The sequence below is a fragment of the Euwallacea similis genome, chromosome 24 (assembly GCF_039881205.1).
Source record: "Euwallacea similis isolate ESF13 chromosome 24, ESF131.1, whole genome shotgun sequence".
NCBI lineage: Eukaryota > Metazoa > Arthropoda > Insecta > Coleoptera > Curculionidae > Euwallacea > Euwallacea similis.
In genome coordinates, this window is record NC_089632.1 from 316,282 (window position 1) to 340,599 (window position 24,318).

Sequence of the window (24,318 nt, forward strand, 5' to 3'; positions counted from 1 at the left end):
ATCCACACCCGACGTTCCGGAGTGCCGTCGGTGTCGTCGTCAAAGGCCCCTCAAGTAACCCCAAGATTCCTTTCTGATGACTGCGATGGTAAAAAACCCCTTCGATGATGGGGCGCTCAGAATTCCGATCGACGGCAGCCGCGGTGTGGGCACATTGAGGGACCGACATTAAGAGCCCCTTCGAGGGTTGTTTTCGTTCCATTGCCTATTGCTACGCACAAATTCGGTTAAGGGAAGTTGGAAGGAACGATGGAAGCCAGTGAAACATTTTGTAAAATTTTAAACTTTCTTGCTCGTTGCGGAGTGTAATAACGAGTTTTGCTTTCAAAGTAAGTAGGGCTTGTAGCACTTTGGTGTATGCAATGTTTTTCTTTAGTGGTCTCAACTTTAATACAACTTAATGGTCTCAAATTGTGAATTTTAACATCGAAATTAAAGTATCCATTCTTATGTAACCTTCTTTCGAAGTTGAAATTAGCCCTATAACACAGCCCTTCATATGTCAAGAGATCTTGTCGATATCTTTAAAGCCGCACTAATAGCTCAGATTTATTCCTCTTATCTAGTCCTACACCCTTTAGTGTCTAATATCTTTATTTCAAGAAATAGGCAATGCTCTGATAATAATAATGATTCAATGAAAAATTAATTGAATGAAATTAACAGTTATTACAGCCAGTTAGAAAATGCATAAATTTGTATAACTAGCGAAACGGGATCCCAGAATATGATTCGAGTTACACAAAATAGCATTTCCTAATGAGGTTGAAGCACGATTTTTTCTAATTTTGTCATCACAACGAAGAAATCAGGAAAAAGGTACAAATTTGAAATTACTGATGTTGCGCCCCACATAAGAACTATAGTAAACATTATTTTGGTTCCATTTGTTACACGAGTTAATAAATGAAGGTACCTGCTGCATCTAGTTATGAAAATAAAGCTTGTTTAGTCACCGACCTTGATTAAGAAAACTGTTACTTTATTTGTCAAAATTAGGAAAATAATATTATACAGGGTGTTTCAAACGTCGTGTGAAAATAAAAAAGTTCTTAACACATATATCCGGAATCGTTTCATTTTTGAAGTACAGGGTGTAAAAAAAGATTTCTTTTTTACTGTTTTTTTTTTAATGTTAGCTGATTTAATTAAAATTTCTGTTATTTAATAGCAATGTTAAGGACTGTCTTTTAGACTTATCAGAAATCATTTTCAGGGGGCGAGCCTATGAGGCTGCTCTGTTGGAATTTTACGCAAAAATAACCATGGTTGCGTTTTAACACCCTATATATTAATTATATGAAGCGATATCGGGCATATGTTTATAAGATTTTTTCTTATTTTAACAAATGAAATAGTCCTTTTAATTTGTGTCGGACACATAGGAAACACCCTATATAGTAATATAAAGTAGTATCTCATTCATGAACATATTTTAGATACTAAAATTGTTCTCAGATAAAAGTATCCTTCACACATTAATTCATATTATCCGGATTAAATTGAGACAATAGGAGATAGTACAGTCAGTAATTGAAATGAAAGCCTGTTTCGTCCTAAGATCATTTTTATTAATTATTATATGTTCCAGATTTGCTGCCATTCAAATCATGGTGGATTTAGGAGGTTATGTAATTATTCTGGTAGAGACCAAGGACAAAAAGATAAAGCTTTATGGTAAGATCTTATGCATATATAGATATATTGTTTTATGTCGGATTAGCTTATTAAGGGCAAGGGCTCTTGATGGTACTGTTTGCCGGCACGTTACATATGGCAGTTTATGATAAACTGATTCAATATAGTACTAGCATAAAAAGCCAAGTGAATTTATAATCTAAGTAAAATAATGCATATAACGTATGTCTCTACTATCGCATTGAAAATAATTGAATATTGATTGGCAATCATAATTTTTTTCTATCTCTATTCTACTAGTTCTTAAAAGGCTCTCTTGGGTGTATTGAATGACTGTAAAATTCGCATTCTCTTCTTTTTTTCTAAATCAGATGAATAACAGGATAATAATGACACGTACACGGCTCATTATTTACCTAATGAGTTAATGGGCCACAATGTCATCACCGCCCAATTGTTCTTTTAATCCTGATGGCTATGAAAACGAATGTCAAATGAAACGTCACCATTGATGTTGTGATTCAAGCTTCGATTTCTCTTTGTGCTTCAGATTTAGTTTATGCTTAATTTACGTAAAATTTACATAATTTTATAAAAATCTACTCAAGTTCAGTAGTGGAAAAACTCGTATATACTCCACTGTTGTGAAATACTTATGACTCTCACGTCTTGACTCCTAACTGCTGCGCTCTTCGGGATTAAAATTTTACCTTTGAGTCATAATATTATACTTCACCACCTTGGTGTATAATATACTATTAACAGACGATTAAGGTATTTTAGAGGTTTTTTAATTTTAATTTAAAAGTTAGATTATTAGCAAACTAACATGAAATCTGACACAAAACATAGTTTTATTAATATATGTATAGTCTAACCATATTTTATGTTGCATTACCTATGTATAAGCAAACTTGATAGTTTTTGAAATATTTAAATACGAAATTATTTAATTAAGATCATATCACTTTGTCATCTGTAAGTAGGTTAAAGGTATTTTTTTTCGTATTTTATGACATTTATTTAAGTACATCTGGTTTTTATTACAGGAGCTGGGGGACCATAGAGTGGTCAGCAAAGTTGGCAGATTTCGACAATAAGATGTTTTCTTAGACGTTGTATTAAGGACAGAATGTATCAAAATAAATCCGTTTTCGTCGAAACTCCTAAAGACAGAATAAGTAGTGCAATAACAACCATTCAGGTTGATGTAGCGTTTAATGTCCAGCAGGACTTTTTGGATTCTTAGAACACTGCGGAGCTGTAAAAGATGCCCGTTTTAAACAATTAGAATCGACAGAAAGGCATTTATTTTGGTCCATTCTGCCCTTAATGCAACTGTGAAGAATAAAATCTAAGAGGGTCAAATCTAGCAACCTTGTTGGCCACTTTATAGTACTATCCTTCTTCTCATCAAAACTAAATGTAGTTAAATATCGTACAACACAAAAGTGGTATGACAAAAATAAATTATTTTGAGCTTAAATACTTCCTAAACCATTAAATTTAATTATAGGTAATATCACATAAAATATGCCTAGAATTTTAAGCAGAATTCTATTAGAAAAGAAAAATTGAATAGTTCCATTTAAAAAATGAAAATTTCCAATTACATAATTTTTTGACTCCCCCTGTATGTTTCCAAATGATTTTTTAATGTTCAAGCAACGAAAACCAAATCGACCATTCTGAGCCATTTCATAAGAATTGCTTTATTCCGAAAATATTATATATATTTTGTAATAAATCATAACCCCGTAGAGTATCCAGGTAATAAATGGATCTATTATCCTTCGAAATTTGACGCTTTGCACTCTGTATATTATGGCAAAAAACAGGAAACACGTAAGTGTTCGCCATTGGTTATATAAATTTGCATTGCATTTAAGTATTTCTGGTACCGGGTGACCCAAATCAAATGTACATAGCCAAATTTTTTTATTTAAAAATCAAAGTCCGCTCGAAATTAGTTTTTCAACGACCTATTACATTCACCCTTTTGATGTGTAAATGATCTATAAATCTACATTTTACGATATTTAAACTTTTTGTTTGCTTTCGGTATACGAATCAAGTTCTGAAAAGTTTAGCACGATTCCTTTGTTCTTGGAGTATTCCCTGTGAAACAACATCGTTAACGGTCTGGCATACATCCTAGCAATTAAATTAATAATTTTTTTAATATAAATACTGTAACATATGGATTTACGGGTATTTAACGTATCAAAAGGACAAATGTAATAGTTATAAAAGTTGTTGAAAATGCAATTTTAAGCAGACTTCGATTTTGACTTAAAAATGTATCTTGAATTAAAGTAACTAGACAAAAAAGAATTGGATACCTGCATGGCTACTCGTGAAAATTTGTGTCCATTTCAACGAGGATTGCACTAATCATGTAATGAGTCCTAGAAGATCAGTTACTGGTATTGGCGAATCGTGAGGTATTAGTTGCGCTCAATATTGGGGTAAATATTGACATAATATTTTTCAATTGCACTATTACCAAAGTTAACGAGTTTTATTGTAGAATTCTGAATCACTATTCAAAAAATGAAAAGGGTTGTCATATAATACAGGAGGTAAAATGTAGAATTTCCAAAAAGACTTAGATTTGCTTAATATGTGGACCGACTTTATGGCAAATATAGAAGAAATGCACCTATCGCCCCTGCCACCAAGAGTTGTTGCAGTTGAAAAACAGAAGTAAAAAAATATTATTACAGACAAAATCCACAAATGTATACGAAAAATAATATAAGAAGTCATTGAAGTATTGTGAACGAGAAAGCATAAAAAAGTATTCCGAAAACGGCTTACTGAGGTACTTCATTGAACTTAAGAATATTCACAAAATGAAGAATAGTTCAAGATGTGACGAATTAATAAAAATGAAGTTGAAGGACGGTACAGATCATAGTTTATTAATTCATGTCACGATACCTGATGGAAAAAACATACGAAAATGTAATTTACTGCAGTCGGAGATGATTGGATAAAATTGCAGAGAAAATACATCCAGCAAGCACTACATCCTGTCATGAGAAAGTCGGTTCTTCATAAAATGTATCGATGGTAAATGCACCAGAAACGTTATGGAAATCCGTACAATCGGAAGTGTAGCAAAGGTGGCCTTATACTTTAAATTGCCAATTGCAAGACATATACCTGTCCCTGGTTGAGGAAGATCTTAGCAACTATGTTAGCAAGTGGCGTAGGAGGTATTCACCTTTATAATGGAATACTCATGTTGACTTAACAGCAATGTTACAGGTATACTAATATATTACATGGGAATCCTGGCAAACTTACCTTTAACAAGACTGTTTGACTAACATTCATTGTGTTCCATCATAGAATGGACTGCATGTTTAAAACGACATGAAGAGTCCTACAGGCATTTACGTAACATCGTGAGTTAATGAAACTGTCACTTTCGAGATCATTAACTGTGAGGATGAACCAGACCACGAAAATGATATACCGTGCGGCTCTAACTTGTCCCTTCCGCTAAATTTTTAACAAATTATTATTTTTAAAAAATTCAAAAGCAGCATTAAATAGGACAAAAAATACTCTTTTCATGTTTGCTTATTTTTTTTAATATTGCTTACGTCACCGGTAGAGGAAAATGACCGTTTTTTAAAATTGAAACATGAGTCAAGTGACACCTCAAATTAAAGGTATTTCATAAATAAATTTAATTATATAATGCAAATTAAAATGGAACGATTAGTTTTTGAGAAAAAGAGCTATAAATAGAAAAGCATAAATGTCGTAAAAGTGCAATGCAAATCAGTCTTCAGTTATTTTTATAAAATGTCAGGAGTTGTGTAGCAATTTATATCGTAATGGGGCCATCTGCGTTATCCCGTGGTTATCTGCACTTCATCCCATCTTATCCCATTGTATTATCCTGTGCAAGATCACCTGGCGCGATGGACAAGTGGAGCCTATTAAGACCTCAAGATAAAACCGCCGTTAACCATTGAAACTACATCATTCTTCTTCATAATTTTCCGTGAACAGTTGAAAGTCTGATCATAATAAATTAGTTCTTTGGTGCAATAAAAATAGTTTTTTTATGCAATAAAAACGTCGAGTCACAAAATTTTGCAATTCTATTAACCCACAAACCTTCATTAATGTAAGGTAGAAATTTGTTGACAAGCTACATTTTTGTCAGGAGCTACATTTCGAACATTTAATTAAATAAATTTTCTATCAACAAACAAGTTTTTTTTTATTGTTTAGGTAATATGAAACTGAATTTGTATCGCATTTTTTTACATTTAATTTTTTCTACTTTTAGCAGTTTTTCTGAAAAACTAATTGATCGATTTTAAACCGCAGTAAACCTTTAAATGTGGTTTTGAAATATGTTTAATTTGAGGTGTCACTTGTCTAATCTTTTCATTTTGAAAAAACGGCCATTTTGTGCTAGCTGTGACGTAAGTGACATTTAGAAAAATAAACAAACGTCAAAAAATAGTATTTCTTGTCCTATTTAATGCCGCTTTTGAATCTTTTAAAAATAATAATTTGTTAAAAAGTTAACAGAGGGTACAATTTAGAGCCGTACGGTATCTTAGAGCAAATTGTTCAATCAACTCGAGAGAATTTTTACAAGATACTGCTTTAAATAATTGTATATTTAATTTTAAGTACAAGTAAAATACTTTTTGTTAGAAATGTCAGTGTTTGTTTGATTTGATAAATATAAATATAAAGTTATACATAAATATCAAATGAGTGTATTTTGTTGTGACTACTGCGGCGAATACTGAAATGTCATTCGCCTCTGTTGTATAACACTTATACCCCACTTAATCAAATGTCATAAAAGTCACTTGTCCATTATCTTAATGATATCAAAGCTGACTGTTAAATGACGTTTGCAAATAGATTATCTTTATTTTATTGCTTATAGGTTCACCGGCCGATAACGATAATCTTGAAGTTGGCGATGAAATTCTAGAAGTAAATGGAAAATCTTTAGAAGACGCCAATCATACAGAAGTTATTAACCATATTCATCAGGTCAGTCAAATACGTCTTTCATGCACCCCACTAACTCTATATTCTCTATTTACAGTGTATTAGGTCTAGGACAATATGTCTTCGAGTAAAGCGGAGAAGTGGGGCTCGATTAGGTAAGTGCAGTAGTTAAAATCCCTTGAATCCTTATTTACGTCTATGTATAGGATTTGAAGATCGATTTATTCAGCGAACTCCTTTCATTCTCTATAGACACGCGTTGCAATAGCGGGCATGATATATTTTTGTAAATTCTTATTTTCAATCGCTGTAAACATTTCAAGACTTTTCTTACAATTCTACTTTGGCCGCATCAACAGCTTATCGCAATCGTATATCATCGGAATATTTCGCAGTCACTCTGTAGACGGGAAAAGTAAAGAGGTGAAATAATGAAGCTCGTGAAGCGCACGGTCGCCTTCGCGGACATTATACTCGTACACCGTGGAACCTGGTGACCAGCGCTGGTACCCGCGATCGGCGATTGTTGTTCGGTACTTCCAGCGCAACATCGAGTTTAAATTGCGCTAGTGTTTCGTGACATGGCAAAATATGCGGTGATTTTGGCATAGAACTTTATGTTATGTGGTGGTTTTGAGGTGTCTGAGTGTGCTAGTGACCGCGAGATTTATACAGAGTCCTGTGACTGTTAACGGCATCTAATTACTTGGATTAACATCATTGATTACATTGAGGTCAGTTGAAGAATTGGTTCTCTGAGAGAAGGATTTCGGATCTTAAATCTGTGTCAAAGGTTCGAATTAAATTAAATTATAAGTTATAGTATTATATGTCACCTTTTCTGCCTAAGAGTGGTTTACGTATATTTCTACGTTGGAAACATGGTTTTAATGACCTATAAAGCATTTTATGTAACTTAAAGTGAATCACGAAAAGCATTCAAATTCCATTTACAACTAGGCGATAAGCCATGTTGTTTCATAAACGCTTTTGTGGTGATAAGTTCTCCAGATACAGGGTATTAAAATTAAAATTGTAATTTCGTTTTTGATTGTATTTTTGGATAAAAACGCGGTATTCCGACGAAATTTTGCATACCAGAAAAGTTGATAATGAGCAGCTTAAATTAGTCATTTTTTCGTTTATATATAGAAGAGGCGATTACCATGATATATTCAATTTTAATTAGTCATACCTTTTTTGGGGGAAATAAGATGATTTTTAATTTAAGAATGAAGTTCAAATCGCTTCGTTATTGAGAAACGGCTTAATTTTTCACATATTTCTTCGGAAATTTGTGCAGCAGTTTTTAAGATATTATTTAAAAATTTTCACGTACAGTTGTTTTTAAGATCTACATGAACAGACTAATTACTAGATTATAAAAATTGTTGTTAAAATCTACAGAGTGAAACCTGGGATGGAAGTTTGTCTCAGATCAAGCCCTTAATGAAGCAAATCAAAATATCTAATAATATACAGAGTGTCGTTAATTGCCACTAAACCATATGGTGCAGAAAAAACCGAAGTACGCCACTCAATTCTTCAGAAAAACTCTATCAAAATCCGATTTTTTTACTTTCTTAATATCTTGTTAGATAAATCAAATGCAGAAGAGTTTTTTCGTAAAACCATCGAATTGAGACACCCTGTACATGCGATATGGGTCACCAGATATACGATATATGCTCGCGATGAGGATTTATATTTAAATTTCAGATTTCAATTTTAAACTACATATATTTTTAATAAAGTTGTGCGTTCTTTGTCAGATATTTTAGATACAATATGAAAAAGCAATTTTGCAACGTTGGACACTTTGCGAGAGAATTCCTTGTTTACTCAATAAGACAAAATATAGTTTTATAAAGGAGTGATAAAATACTTTCGACCTTACACCCGATTTTTCAAAGCTATTTGATTTGTGACTAATTTGAAAACGTCTGGGAAATTCAACTTTAAGAGCAGTTCTATTTTTTAATTTATACGCACATTTTACGAGGCTTATTGCACTCGAGAAGAGTAAGTCTCAATGAACTGTTTTAAAATGTCCTTAAAATCCTTCTTCACAATGATCCTTAAAGCTATAAGATTTAAGAACCATAATAAGAATTAAACTATAATAAGATTATATTGCTTTATGGCGTCCACTTAAAAGGTTGTAATAAAACTTTCAGAAAGTCAAATAGTTTGTAACTCCAAAGAGGCCTTTAAGCGTTCTTTGGGAGTACTCGAAGGAGTGTTCAGAAATTATACCACTAGTTGGGAATATTTTTTTGAATATACATTAAATATTTTTATGCAAAATTATTATCCAAATTTACGAGCCACAAATTCTTTAAAAATACCCCGAGAGCGAAGTTCAACTACCAGTACTGGAGAATACCGGTATTTTTTTAATAGTTTTTGTCGAGTAACATTCTTTTACCGATTTTTCGCAAAAATACTTAACGTGCAATCAAAATGAAATATTTACCACGAACGAGGTGTTTCAAGATTATATAATAAAAAAATCGATTGCATTTAATGTAAGTATTAAATACATAAATTATTAATAACAAATAATAATGATTAATAATAATAATACGAACAATCGTCTTTATAAAGGAGTAGGCACCAATTCACGATGAATGACCTTATTCGACGCAAAGTTTTGCATAAATTTATCATTTTGATTTACCGTTTGAGGGGAGGTATTCAAGTCTCTCAAAACGTACATTTTAAAATTGTCCCGAATAATACAGGTTGTTCAGAAGACGGTTGTTGTTTTCCTGATGGCGCCTGCTCCTGTCGGGCAACTTGCCAACAGAAGGGATTTATTGAATCGAGAGAATGGAATACCCTCGTGAGGGTCCTATATTTAAAGTCATTTTCAGGGTCTGCAGATGAAAATAGCTGAAGTTCCATTATATGTTCCTTATGCCAAACCCGAATGGTTCTTCAAATATTCATTTTTCTCTGAACTGCAAGGTTGGTTCATGTTTTAGCGAAGAAATTACTTATGATTTTTCATGTTTCGATTGATAATTTGTCACGATTCCATTAATACATTTATTTCTATTTAAACATATTAAATCAGTCCAAGGCTGGAATTATCCGGAGAATCTTAACGAAATGTCAGCTAGATGGGTTTGCAGAATCTACAAAATGCCATTTTACATAGGGTTTTCTGTTTAAATAAATAACTTCGTCGCATATTTTTCTCGTGGGAAATCCTGTATCATTGCCAATCAATTTAAATTCAAAGAGTAAAGCAAAAAGGTAAATATTTTTTTCTGTGACTGACTGCGTCGAATAGGCTGAACTCTGGATAAGCTCCGATACAAGTGGTCTATTACCTATAGACATAACATATTTAAATAGTATTTAAATAAGCACACATATGTATGTATAAATATATATCTATATAATGAGTTTTTAAATCACTTTGGAATCTCATTGTAGGTATGTACTTAAATCCATGCTATTTGAAGGTTTGCTAGACGGAAACCCACACCACAAAACAATAAGAACTAATTATCATAAGCCTTAATTGTTTGACAACAATACTGAGAATGTTTACTAGGTGATTAATAATATTTTCTCATTTGTCCGTGACTGTTGCCCATAATAAGTGTTTCATTACTTAATAATTAATAACTAGATCCACCATCATGGTTTGATATATGTATAATTACAATTTAATAATGCTTCAGGGCAGTTTATTTTTGAGGAGAGGGATATAAAAGCTTGGAATAGTAGCAACATTAAAACAAAATTTTCACACGAATTATACAAATTGTGGTTTGAGAGTCAGGTTTGTGGTGTTCTTATTATAAATTTTATATGCTCAAATCTTCGTAGGTATTATTACCATTTTCAAACTTTTATTATGTCAGTAAAAAGTCCAATTTTTATAGAAGAGATAAGACACTTTTGGATTTAATAGTATATTATATACCAGGATTGTAAAGTAGATCATTATGACTCGAATGTCAGTTTAAATCTAAGATGTGAGGTGTATATACGATGGCCGTTTCTAGATTTAACTAGACCTAAATTAAGCATAAATTAAATCCGAAACAGAAACAGACAACGCGTCTTGAATCGTAACTGCAAGGGTGATATTCCGTTCACGATCATATTCATGCTAATCAAAAATAAATCAACAATGGGGATGATGAGGACATTATATGTATAAGTGTACATAGATAAATAACGAGCCATATACGAACTCACATTTCCTTAACTTTAGATTGTGAGCAATTTTATTGCGGTCCACGCAAGGAAAGACATTTTGCAGGGTCATTTTAAACAGATCGGACTTATACCATTTTAGCGAAAAATTACTATATACATTTATACTTATACTTTATGCTGTATTGTTTAATAAATATCTTTATGCCACAGTATCTCGATAATAGATTGACTTAAGACATATGCTTTTATGAACTTTCTTTTTTATTTTGTGCCAGAGAATACATACCGCAAATAGTGCCGTGCAATTCTGAAACATAGTGGGATCCTTAGATTTGATTTAATTTATAAATTTAGGTAATAGATTGAACATTTAAAAAAATATATTAACATACACCAGTGGTGTACAAGCAAAATTTTCTAAAGAATTTTATGTACCAAGACTTCAGAAACTACACTAATCTGTATAGTAGTTAGAGGCAGTTTACACTCATATTAAGCAGCCCCTATTACTTAATACGCATATAAAATTTGAAGGCTCTGTCTCCAGTAAATGAAGCACAGTAAAATAAAAATCAAATTATTTCTTAATTTTTAACACCCTGTAACGCCGCTATCGATCGAGATCGGACACATGCTTATATGAACTTTTTTCCTTACTTTATACCAGAGAATATACATATAGCTCAAATAGTGCCGTGCAAGTTCTGAAACACCCTGTGTATTAAAAATTAATATTTCAACCATTTTTAAAAGACAACCAGCAAGAATGACTTCCTAGACATTACAGTTAACGTCTTAATGGATGTTAATTGTGTACTATTTAGTATACAATTTAAACTAACCATTTGCCGATATATTTAAATGTATTAATGCCGGAGAAATATTCTCTACATCCGAATAAAACAATATCCTTTATGAATACTCAAGAGCTATTAATGTTGATATTGTTTCAATCTCAAAAGGTTTCGCATACCCCCAATTGATTCAAAAACAGGTAGGAACTTTAAAAAGGGCGCCTAATATGAAGTAAACTTACACTCATAGTGTGCCATATTATACATCTCTTCCCTATTTAAGTTAAACTTTGAACATATACGTAACTTTAGGAACTTCGGGGGCCAACAAAATGGCATGGATATTGAAATTGGTCCAACGGAGAAATTGTGATAATCTCTAAAAGCTTGAGAAATTTTTGCGCCTGTATGTCTTAGACGGAAAAGTTCACTTGTTTGGAACACTTAATCCTTTCTTGCATATGGCACCGGAAAGTCCATATCCTGGAATATCTTCTTGCGCTTGAAGCGATTTCGCAGGTTGCAGCATAAAGGGTGAAAAATAAAAATCTGTTAGTGGGAAAATCTCAGAACTTTAACGTTGTGATTTTCCTGTTAAAAATATCGTATTGCGTCCAGCTCCATAAAACTGGTTATTAAAGTTTTCTCAATTATGTATCTATCACATTTCCTGTAAAATGTCCAGAAATTGTTTGAAATTCGAATCGAAGTAAAAAAGTCGGAAATGTTTACATTTTTTTAATCCTGAAAGATTCATTTTGTGGATGAACGTAGACCGGGAGCCCTACTATCATTCATACAAGGGGGTTCTAGAAGTACTCGGTGTTTTCGTCATAGTTTGACTTAATTTTTTAAAAACTATGCTAATTTTGTCAAATGCCTCGTGCATGGTATCTTTTAAGCAGTTTCAAATAATAAATAAAAACGATAATTTTCCCAAACAAAAATTGAACTGTACGAGAAAAATTAACGAATTAGTGTACTATAACGGTTAATTCCACAAACTAGAGGCTACCCCGCACGTGGTACTGTTCAAAAATTTCAATTTACAAATAAAAACGAAGATTTTTCACAGTAAAAATTTAATTGTATAAGGAAAATAAAGACAGGAATGTAAGTATGCCATTGCGCTTGGTTTCACAAAATATACGCACAGTACTTGCAGGAATCAAGCCTGAAAATTAAACCTGATAAGTTTTCAAAGAAAGAAAAAATAAATAAAAGAACACACAATAGTGGTTGGTTCCCCAAATTATTAATGTCACTGATTGAAAAATCATAGCGACGCCAACCAACATTACGGCTTGTTTTAGTTCGAAATTTGTTTGGCTCTTGATTTCTTTTGTATTTGTAACCATATCCCTTTTGCCTTCTATGTCTCCTTGCTAGTTGAGAAAATAACAAACAATGCATATTTTTTTCTATTCATTTGTTATCGATTTCGTTACCGGCGAATTAGGATAAAAATATTGTGTTTTCTATATTATGGTCAGAAATGTTTCAGGTTAGCAGCGGTATAGATATCGAAAAAATGTTAGTGACAAAATAGTGTCTAAATTGTACCAGAAAAAAATAGGATAGTAAAAGTTTACCTGACCCATGAAGCAATATCATTACCCCATAGATTTTGCCGATGATTTGAATAGCGTAATAGCGTAGACTGTAAAGCTAGCCATAGGCTAAAAATTTCAGTGAAATATCTCAAAAACCGTAAGAGCCACAACAAAGTTGAAAGGTTAGCATCTTGCATTTCATATAACCTCATACTAACTTTCTCTTTTTTTCATTTCGCCTTTTTGCCGATTAGCCTTATTTAAAATTTTTATTTTTCCGATGAAAGATTGAATCACCAGCAATTGATGGATACAATAGCATATTACATGGCATTTAATATAATAATTCTTTTAAGCAGAATCGTTAATTGTTTTTCCTAACTCATATGTGTTTATCCGTTCAAGAAAATAAACATAACAAACTGAAATAGTGGTCACGGAAACAAATGCTAACTAACACGTGCGTTAGGTTGGGAGCTCGATTTTGATACTATTTTGACGTCATAACAGTCTGCAAAAAATATACTTTTATTTTATTTCAACCTATAAAATTTAAAAAAAAACTGTCAAATGATCGGATTTTCAGCCAATTTACCGAATTCCAAATTTTACTTATTAAAATTAAAATCTTGAATAATAGACTTGCTAACTTAAAACCGTCAAGAAGAACAAGTATTCTTAATTGGCAATTGATTGAAAAGCTCGCCGTTTTTCTCCAACAAACCTTATGGCTTCTTGGCCCTGAGTTAATGAAAGATCAATACACGTGCACTTACACCGATTAGACTTGAAGTAATATTAGTAACCAGATAATATCCTGTTGAGGCCGGTATGAAGATATAGATTGACAAGTAACGTTTACAGTTACGAGCCATTTAGACGATGTAAAAAAGCGGAACTGAAATTAGAGTGTAATTGACTAGCAGGTAGCATCTGTTTGGTCAGTATTAATTATGCGCTTGCGCGAGCTAGTGAACTTAGATTTCAAAATGTGATTTAGGCGTTACAGAGTCGTGACCCAAAATCATGGGACGTTGAGAAGAATGCAGATTTGCCATAAGTATCTGAAATAACTGATACGCCCATTTCTTAGTAAAGCATTACCATCGTCATCTCTTCAGAATCCCAACCTCTCGAGTCAAGGCTAACGGGCTTTAAGCAATAACGACTACGTTGCCAAGCCTATTGAGTTAACTTTAACATACATCTAGATATTTACTTACATATAGGTATAACATTTAGAATTTTAGTGCCTATGAGCTCAGAGAAGCACACTGTTCAATTAATTTTTAGACCTGGTAACACTAAAGAACCACAATAGAGCAAAGCAAAGTTGGAACTCGTTATTCAGCTAAAAGCCTTCTGGTGTCTTTACTTCTTTTAAGTAATAAGCAGTTATAGTTATGTGGTGCATCATGTCTCATGCTTTGGGAACTTGTTTAGCGTGCCTTCAAGTGAATGGCTGTCCTCTCTTCCAGAAATATGTTTGTTCGTGGGAATTCAAAGGAAACCTGTCGTAATATAATTACATGGTTTTTGTTGGAATTCATCATGCAGCAGTTTTTTTTTTTAATTGTATTGTTAATTTAGACTGTTGAGACTGACTATAATTAAGAGATCAACGAGAGTCAACTCACAGTTATTGATACACGTGACAACATCGCTTCAACCACATCGAGACTACTTAGCGCCTACTCTTACGGTTTCAGGAATTAGCTACAGAAAGCATTGTTGTGTCAAAAGTTCTTATTTTACTGCTCGAAGAAGTTGGCCGTCTGGCCTTAGTTTTAATATGCGCGTCCATCAGCCACTGTTCGTATTTTCTATTGAAATTCCATTAAATAGGACCGTCACCGGGTGCCCTCCGCAATATCGGGCTATGGTCCTATTAAATTATATAAAAAAACCGCCGCAATATATCCCTGGGAATTGATGGAAGACCCTTTTAGTCCCGGATGTTTTCCTTGGAGGTCAGCGAACTTCTTTGAGTTTAGGCCAACCGCTTTAGGCAGTGGACTATTTGATTTAAGAATCATTTGAGTTGAACTTCTGATCAACACACATATGAAATTACAATTCAAAAAATGATTTCAAACCATCAAAAATTCGAATGATGTTTCAATTACGTAAAAAAACGTAAAAACCTGTCAGTGAACAATTTTATTAAAGAATGTCACTCATGTCTTAAATCTACCACGTCAATGTCAAAAGAATGTCAGATTTGACAGATTAATCAAGATGTCAAACCTGACATCCATGTCATTTTATGTTTATTATTATGCTGGACCAATAATACCTAAATTACATAATAATTTACCTAAAGGCAATGATCGGGTAATCGCCCTAATGTATATATTATACAGGACTATCTTGGTCGATGGTGGGATAGAGGTTTAGGTAAAACGAGACATACATATGATCTTTCTAAAAATTTTCAAATATAGGTCATTAGTGTTGTTCTATCGACCTAAAATATTTTTAGCAACACGACGTTGTAATTTATATGAAAAAATGGTAATAACTTCGATATGTTAAATGAAGCACACTATATATTACTTAGTTTCGCTATTTCTTTTTGATCATTTCTACTTAATAATTCTTATACATACCTCTATTCGAAATATTAATTAATGTTCTTATTGTTTCGTTCAGAAAAAGCTCCTAATAAAGCTTTTATTACAATACGATTTGATTTCACAAGAAGCATACATTTTTTTGGAATTTTTTCGGGAATATCCACTAGTTGGTTGCATGTAGAAAAAGTTATTTTACCTTGTACAAGGTGGCTCAAAATTAATACTTTTATGATTAGACACTAAAAGTCCCGTTTGAAAAAGAGTGTTTTTTCAACCAGAATACTCTATATATCAGAAAATGCGCTTACGGCAGTTAATTTTTTTTATAACGATTTATCATTATTCCTATGCCTAAACGATAACATTTCCCAAATACGTGCTATTTTATATATTGTCTTTAAGTATTTGAGTATTTTGGTAAATTTGCCGAAGGTGATTCTGGAACACCATCATGGTTGAAAACTATGGAATTGTTCAGTTACTCCAGTGAAGTTTGATGAAATACGAAAACCTATAACTTATGATAAAGAAAATATTGAGAATGTTTTAGCTTACTTCTACACTTACCCTCAAATACCCTTAATCAGAATGTTAGCTAAGTATTAGATGCATGCATTCATGTTCGCAAAAGTCTAGCCGCTGAAGCCAGAAGATTTCGAACGCAAAATCTATAGAAGACCCGAGCCAAATTTTCCAGAAAAGGCTTTTTCCTTAGACAAAATAAACATTTCTGGGCAGATGACAATCCACAAAAAATAAATTAAAGAAATTTCATTTGAGGAAGAGGCTTATTTTGAACAAAAAAATAAGAACCGTAATAAATATTTATAAAACCGCTACAGATACGTATAAGAATTATTAAGCAGAAATTATCAAAACGAAATACCGAACCTAAAAGTGAAATAATACGAAAGGTGCTACGACTTTTTTACATAACCGGAAACGTTGTATTTGCAGGAAATATTTTAGATCGATAGCCAACATCGATTATCTATATTTGCAAATTTTGAAACCTAATATAATACCTATCCCTGTTTACTGAAATATTTGGTCACCTATGCTTGAACAAGAAGTTAACCTTGGATACGTAAAAAGGAACCGAACACTAACAAATATCACTTAGAGTAATTAGAGTAATCATCAACAAAAATAATAAAGATTTAAATAAAACAGGGTAAATTAGCTAGAATGATCAAATGTCAATCATTTCCTTAAATCGACCTTTTTCAACGATTGAGACGAGAAATTTTCAGTGTTTGACATATTTTACATACCGACATTTGATACACTTCAGTTTCATTAATTTTCGTTTTCATAACAATTTTTTCCCACATTCTGAAATCGGTGAGAGATTCGTCACGGAAACCTTTAGTTAGTTTTAACTGAGAAAAGTGTGGAATTCCATCGCTTTAACAGACCACAATTGTGTGTGAGGCATTATTTCCAAACAAAATAAGATAAAAAAATTTGATCACTTAATTTCGCAATACTCTGTATAACTTGGCAGGAACAGGTATTTAGTAATAGGAAGTAGCCGTGGTAGGAAGGATAGTCGATTGAGGGCAATGAAATTCTTTGTGTTCCAACGAAAAATGGTAATCGTTTCGATTATATTTTAGTATTTTTCAAGGCTCGAACATATGGGCAATACTTTAAAAAAATTTCAATACTCAGATAAAAAGGCAGTACCTGAAGTCATGATAATGAATAATAAGTTTCAAACATTATCATAAAAGCTCATTGTGTAAGTAAAACAATGAGAAGCAAAAGACATACAGAATCAAAATCCATGAACGAGTTCCCATATAATTGATAACACGAAACGTACCTACCTCCTATAAAAAGACATAGTAAAATACTAAAACAGGCAGGTGAATCAAATGTTAAGACAGGCAGAAATATTAAGACATGCATCTCACAGGGAGGTGTCCTTCAGGTAGACAAATTCGTAGCTACCAGAATAATTACCATCAATCAAAAAGTCAAACCGGATCTGGATTGACGGTTTGACCCGCCAGCCTTAGAAGATTCTCATATTAAACTCTGCGAACTCTCTTAAATAAACTCTAATGTTTTTCTTTAATTTGATGCAGGCCATCTCACTGATATGACGACTCTGATAATAATCATTATGCTCCACAATAGCGACGGTGGAAAAATTAAAAGAATTGCCTGTTGAAAAATGATGGCTAGCTGATTGAATTTTTTATTGAAACTTTCTTTGCTTTTCTTCTTTTCATCTTCTAGCTCCTTAATGTTTCACCACACTTCCGTAGCTCTACTTTTCACTTGTAATTCCGAATATAACTTCGTGCCGTCTCAATGATTGGTCGTGGATTTTTGGTTTTGGCTTCAATTTTTGTGATTAGTTCGTAGGTTTCAGATTCTTTGCAGTCATCACAATATTTGCAGTCGAAATGATCAAGCCGCTAGGAAGTGGAAAAAAATTAGTGGCGACCTGAGCTTCTGCTGAGTTTCAGTTAAAGCAATAAGAAACTCATTTTGTTGAAATTTCTCTGAATTTTCTTCCAGCAAAAAGCTACCTCCAGAGTCTATATTTAGTGGCCTCTATTTTGATTGTAGTTTTATGTATTGAGACTATTTCTTCTTTTGCATAAGGATGATAGAGAAGTTTTGCATTTCTTAAGGGAAACGCCTTTTCACGATTTTTTTCCGTTCAATGTCTGAAATATTTAGAGAGGTGAACATCCACTTGGGGACTTACATTTTCGGATATGATTTTACCATCCAAGAGAGTCAATTGTTATCGTTAAAATTAGGATTTTCATAAAAAAAGTGTGAGTTTTTTAGTAAAATTTTTTTTACTTTTTTAAGCATCGCTTATACAAAGTGATTCATCAACAATGGAACAACCGAAAACTGGAGACACTACACGTCAAGTGGTAACAATTGGAGAAAATATGCCTTATCCGAATGTGTGTTTTTCGTTTTTAATTAATTTAATTTAATTTTTAATTTGCGGATATATTTTATTAGAATAAAAAATGTCAATCTTCATGTTCTCTCCTCTATTAAAAGAAAATTAAATTAATTTCACCTAAATAATTTCAAAAAATCGCACTTGAAAACCTATACCGGTTTTTTGGCAGGCATATGAATGAGAAAATATTTTTTGTCTAGAAAACGATTACTTCACCAACAAAACATTAAGAGGTCTTTTTTATTAGAAATTAATGGAATATTAAGAAAAATATATTCTTATTAAAAAAGTTAGTGACGTACCATTAATATTAATAGAAACATCCCATTGAATAGCTGCAAGGACGCCACTGGCGTAGAAGGAAATATTTAGCTTACTCCAGAACATACACATTTATCCCACAATAGCATGTCCCGAATTTCATGTCCGTATCCCAAACCGTTTTCGAAATATTTAAAAAATAAGAATTAAACACCCTGTATCTTTGAAATTAAGCGATTTTGACCCTAACTTTATTCGTTCTAAATATTTTTCTATGAGCTCCACATTTCTTGAAAGTTTGTCGGCATTTTTATGAAACACCCTGTATATATGTTTGTTCGTTGTGTAACGAGTTTTCGGAGTGTTATTTTTATAATTAGTTTTAATGCAATCTGGGGTCCATATCACTTTAGCCCAACAAAAATTAATAATATTTTTATTGAAAAAATGACTTCTTTAATATTATAATGTGTGATTTTTGCAAAAAATTGTGGATTTTTTTCTTTTTCTTTTTCATATTTTTCAATATTTGCCATTATTTTTCAAATAAGTATGTATCTGCAGTATTTGCAAGCTTTTAAGACCGTGGAGTGAATTGGGGTGCTGGGTGGGGTAAAATAAATCAAAAACATAGTTGGATAATGAATAAATCATGTAATGAAACTAACCTAACTTAATCGTAACCAAACCCACCAAATCCTAAACTAGCTCAACCAAGCTAATTTTACCCAAATAAAAATAAACTATCATAATTGGAAAAGGGTTAAAATACATATTTTTCAACAATTTGTTCGCAAATATTTAAAAAAGTATCACTAGCCTCTCCATCATAAGCCTCATACCATAAAAAGTGATCAATGTATTCTGGCAATATAATTTTTTTTTTTAATTATTTTCATTTGTACAAGTATGGTTTGATTCGGTTATATTAGATAAAGTTAGTTTCATTACATGATTTATTCATTATCCAACTATGTTTTGGATTTATTTTACCCCACCCAGCACCCCAATTCACTCTACGGTCCTGAAAGCTTGCAGATACTGCAGATACATATTTATATGAAAAATAATGAAAAAATCCATAATTTTTTTCGAATCACGCATTACAATATCAAAGAAGTAATTTTTTCAAAAAAGAAATGATTAATTTTTGTTGGGCGAAAGTGATATGAACCCGCAATCTGTTCTGTTGTTTGTAACCTAAATATTTTCAGAATAATAATAAAAAAATGAATTAAAATTTTATCTTTCAACACCCTATATAACAGTATGTCCACAGATAGAGGGCCCAAGAGGAAAAATGGACAAAAAATGTCGTTTTTCGACAAAAACTTATTCTTGATAAAAGTCTCTACTGCTTGAAAAAATATGATTTATGAAGATAACTTTGAACTTTTTTATAGAGGGTGCCCAAAAACTACGAACACATGAAATACTATCAAGAGTAAACTACCTTTACTTCTCATTTTGGAGCAAAATGGTAAATAAAAAACAGATTTCAAATCCTACCCAAACAAACAAAATTTTAACTGAGTATTCCAAGTTTGTTTTTCTTTTAAAATTGAAACAATTTCTAATTTTACCTTTTTCACCTCATTTCACTTATTCACAACAATCATGACAACAAATGTCACAATATTAAATTTGAGAAATGCGTCGAATACGGGAAAAGTGTATTTAAATAAGTAATATCTACTAACTTTTATTTTGAATTATTTATAAACTATTTTGGAATATTGGAATTTTGTATGTAAACTTTGGATAGGATTTGAAATCTGTTTTTCATTTATCATTTTGCTCCAAAATGAGAAATAAAGCTAGTTTACTCTTGATAGTGTTTCATGTGTTCGTAGTTTTTGGGCACCCTGTATAAACAAGTTATCTTCATAAATCGTATTTTTTCGAGAAGCAAAGATTTATCAACAATGACTTTTTGTCGAAAAACGACATTTTTTGTCCATTTGTCCTCTTAGGCCCTCTGTCTGTGAAGGTACTGTATATCCAAAACTATCAACTTTCGGAAAAGACATATTTTCTCCAATCTAAAATATTTCCAGCTCTCGGTTATCTCACAGTTAATGAATCATCCTGTATATTCCGGCATTATTATTTATTATATATTCATTGTTATCTCCATGTGTTTTTTTATGGAAAATAAAGTTTTAATAGATATAGTTGGGGGCAGTGGTCCTCAATCTGCTACTCATTCTATTATTTTAATAATAAATTTAAGATTCTAACTAACTGGTCAGTGGCTCAGAAAGATCATTTTTATAGCGGTGGACTTGGACCTCAGTCAGGACCACGTGCAGGATGCGTTCGTCATTGCTGTGGAACAACAAGCCCGCGATCGCCTGGAACGTCTCTCGGCGCTACGCAAAATCACCCCCATCGACATAACCAAACTGTCCGAACAGGTATGTGAATTATTTTTCTAATATTAACTGTGTACATCTACGTCCAATGCTCAGGATAGCGCTAGTTTCATTAATTACGTCGTCCAAATATTCACATAATTTGTGAGATAAATACTTTTTTCTGCGCCAGATGTTTTTGAGTATCATCTGCGCGTTGCTCGTCACTTTTATCTAGCCTTTCGCTTTTAAGTAAAAAGAGTCTTGACTAACATGGAGGGAGCTTTGAAATTTGATATCCACTTTTCGTCTATTACTACAGCTATTATTGTTATTTTATCCCACGTCAAGAGATTCTGATTTATTCGATTCTATGAGCTAGAGGGGACATATTTATGTATTAGGTATGCATTTTCAGTGATGTTCAGTGCATTTTTGAAATATTTACGTGTGTTTAACTCTAAATTCTATACGATATTCGCATAATATTCACTTTTTTGTTTAAGTTAAGCCAACAAACAGCGGTCACATCCGAGGATTTAAACGGGTTCATCAACAACTCGCCCATTTACGTCACTTCTTTGACGGCCACCGAAAATTTAAACAACAACTCCACAGGAAACAGGTACGGTATTTTTATAATTTTTTCCCTTTAAGCTTATTGAGTTATTAAATCTCACCAGAAATATTCTCTTTTGATGGCACTTGGCTTGTTTTTGTGAAAAATGCTGTGAAATTCGTACATTAGCTATGAACTACATATTTTTCCCAAGGAAGTTTTCCAATTGCTATAATCTGCGATTATCTGAAGCTTTTCGGTTTTTCACATATTAACAGAAAAAATGGAAGAAGTAAATTGCAAGGTAAATCCACGCCACATTTTTGTCGTATATAACGTTCTTGCGAGCTCAAATAGGGCGGAACCATGTGATAGGACTCCATGATATTCTGTGCATGAAAAAGTGTTAAAAGTTCAGAAATCTGGAGGCGCATAAACGGAGAGTAAGAAATAAATGGCAGAATGCCAGGGATGCTGACTTTTAATAAGATCCGAAATTAACAAAAAGATCTGAAAACAAGTTCTCAAACACGCAAGACGAGTATACCGGATGAGCTCTAAGAAAAGTGGCCAGCTGTATCACAGAAACCTTGCATGTTATAGCATTGAAAATAAAAATGTTAAGTAATTAATCATAACCTATTGATTTTTTTTTAAGTTTTAAAGCGATAACTTGAAAGAACACATAAAAGGAGAACACTTAAAATAAAAACATTTAAAATATTTTTTTAATTTACACTTATTACGCAATTCTACGATTTTTCATATAGCGTACAGAGCGTTTGAAGGTGAACCGAGCACCCTATTTTGTTGCGTAAACCCACATTTATTTCAGTTGGGAAATTGAAGGTCTTGGTTTAATTTTATGATAGTTTCGTCGATAAAAATCATCATTTTTTTTTTAAATCCACGGCTCAGATTCTTGTGACAACTTCTAATACAACTTTTCATGTTATCACACTAAAATTTACATTATTTTTAAATCACTTTTTTATTATTTTTCAATGATACATAATTTACCTGTGCGAAGAACGTAAAAAAAGTGGACATCTTATAACAACAATGTACATAATATGACAACAATTATATACATTGCCTGAGTTATAAAATTAATTGAAACAAAATGTTCTTCATATTCTAACATATCTGATATGATAATTTCAAAAGCCCTGTTTTTATAAAATTAAAAAAAACCTGATTGTTTTAGTAAAGTTAAATGGCACACCATAGTAATTTACATGTAGAGATTTGAAAGTACAAGATTGGCTGAAATTTGAGATGATTACGCTCTTTATTCTTCTAAAGGACCTAATCTATCTATATAACAAAAATATGGTAGAAAAGTAGTAGACAGTAGAACTAAGAAACACAATCAGTTAGGAACTTTTGCATCCCAGATACGAACTACAACGGATCGGCAACAGTTGAACTTCATTCGACATTGGTTGAGTTATTCCACCGCAAAAGGACCTCAGCAAAAGGGAAAAAATTAATATATTATGTTTTTTATTCCAGATCCGGCGGCGCACTTGGAACCACCACCTCGGTGGTGGCGGTTCACCGGAGCGCAGGTGGCGATAAGTACCGCCCCCCACCCCTAGTAGTCAGCGACTCACGGGTCACTGCGCAGCCTATTGAGCAAATAAGTGCAGCGGCGCTACTTGGCAACCACATCGGACCTCAAACTAGGTGAAACTTCTCTTTAATACCAAATAAAAGGTTTAATGACAATTATACGTATTATTTATGCTTAATTGTGTTGAAAGGTCATATGTATCAATAGCAATAATATTATTGTACTGGTTGAATCACACACGGCTATACAATATACATGACGGTTTACTTTTGGTTGTTTCAATAGGAAACCACCATGATTATGCATTCTACATCGAAAAATTACTAAATTATTTCCAGCTGTAATTCAGAATGCATCAAATGTTATTGTCAATTGTAATTTACAAAGCAGCATTCCTTATGCAGCATTTATCAAATATAATTTCAATTACTTAAATCAATTTCTTTATTTGACGACTTTTCATGAGACTATTTTAAACCTGGTTGATGTTAGTGATGAAAATTAAAGTTTAAGGTGCATTAGCATACTATCAGCATGCACTCACATACTAATCAGGATTACATTTTTGAAAATCATCTATGAGGTAAAATGAGTATATATGTTTGTTTCTTAGGGAAGGACCTGAAAGTCCATCCCAACTCGGCGGCGTCGGGATACGTCGATCATCGTCACCGTATGCGAACGGACGAACAGAATTGCTCATCGGAGAAGACAATAACAAGTTAAAAACACCAGTCGAAAACAACAACAACAAGCTCAATATCGAAAACGAAGTACCGCAAAGGTAAGTTAACACGCTCGTTGGTAAAGATAATAATAGGTTAAAAACACCAATCGAAAATAACAAGTTCAATATTGAAAAAGAAGCACCGCAAACGTAAATTAACAA

General features: G+C 32.6%; 1 protein-coding gene across 3 annotated transcripts in view; it reads left to right on the forward strand.

The window, feature by feature from the left end:
• Positions 1-24,318, forward strand: part of sdt (stardust) — a 60,506-nt gene continuing 36,188 nt past the window's right edge. For all 3 annotated transcript variants that reach the window (XM_066401985.1, XM_066401986.1, XM_066401987.1), the window contains exons 1-8: positions 1-329; positions 1,592-1,677; positions 6,569-6,678; positions 6,734-6,791; positions 21,218-21,357; positions 21,801-21,919; positions 23,369-23,542; positions 24,043-24,213. In XM_066401985.1, coding sequence (XP_066258082.1) covers positions 1,611-1,677; positions 6,569-6,678; positions 6,734-6,791; positions 21,218-21,357; positions 21,801-21,919; positions 23,369-23,542; positions 24,043-24,213 — 839 coding nt within the window. In that variant the 5' untranslated portion in view covers positions 1-329; positions 1,592-1,610. The remainder of the gene's footprint in view (positions 330-1,591; positions 1,678-6,568; positions 6,679-6,733; positions 6,792-21,217; positions 21,358-21,800; positions 21,920-23,368; positions 23,543-24,042; positions 24,214-24,318) is intronic.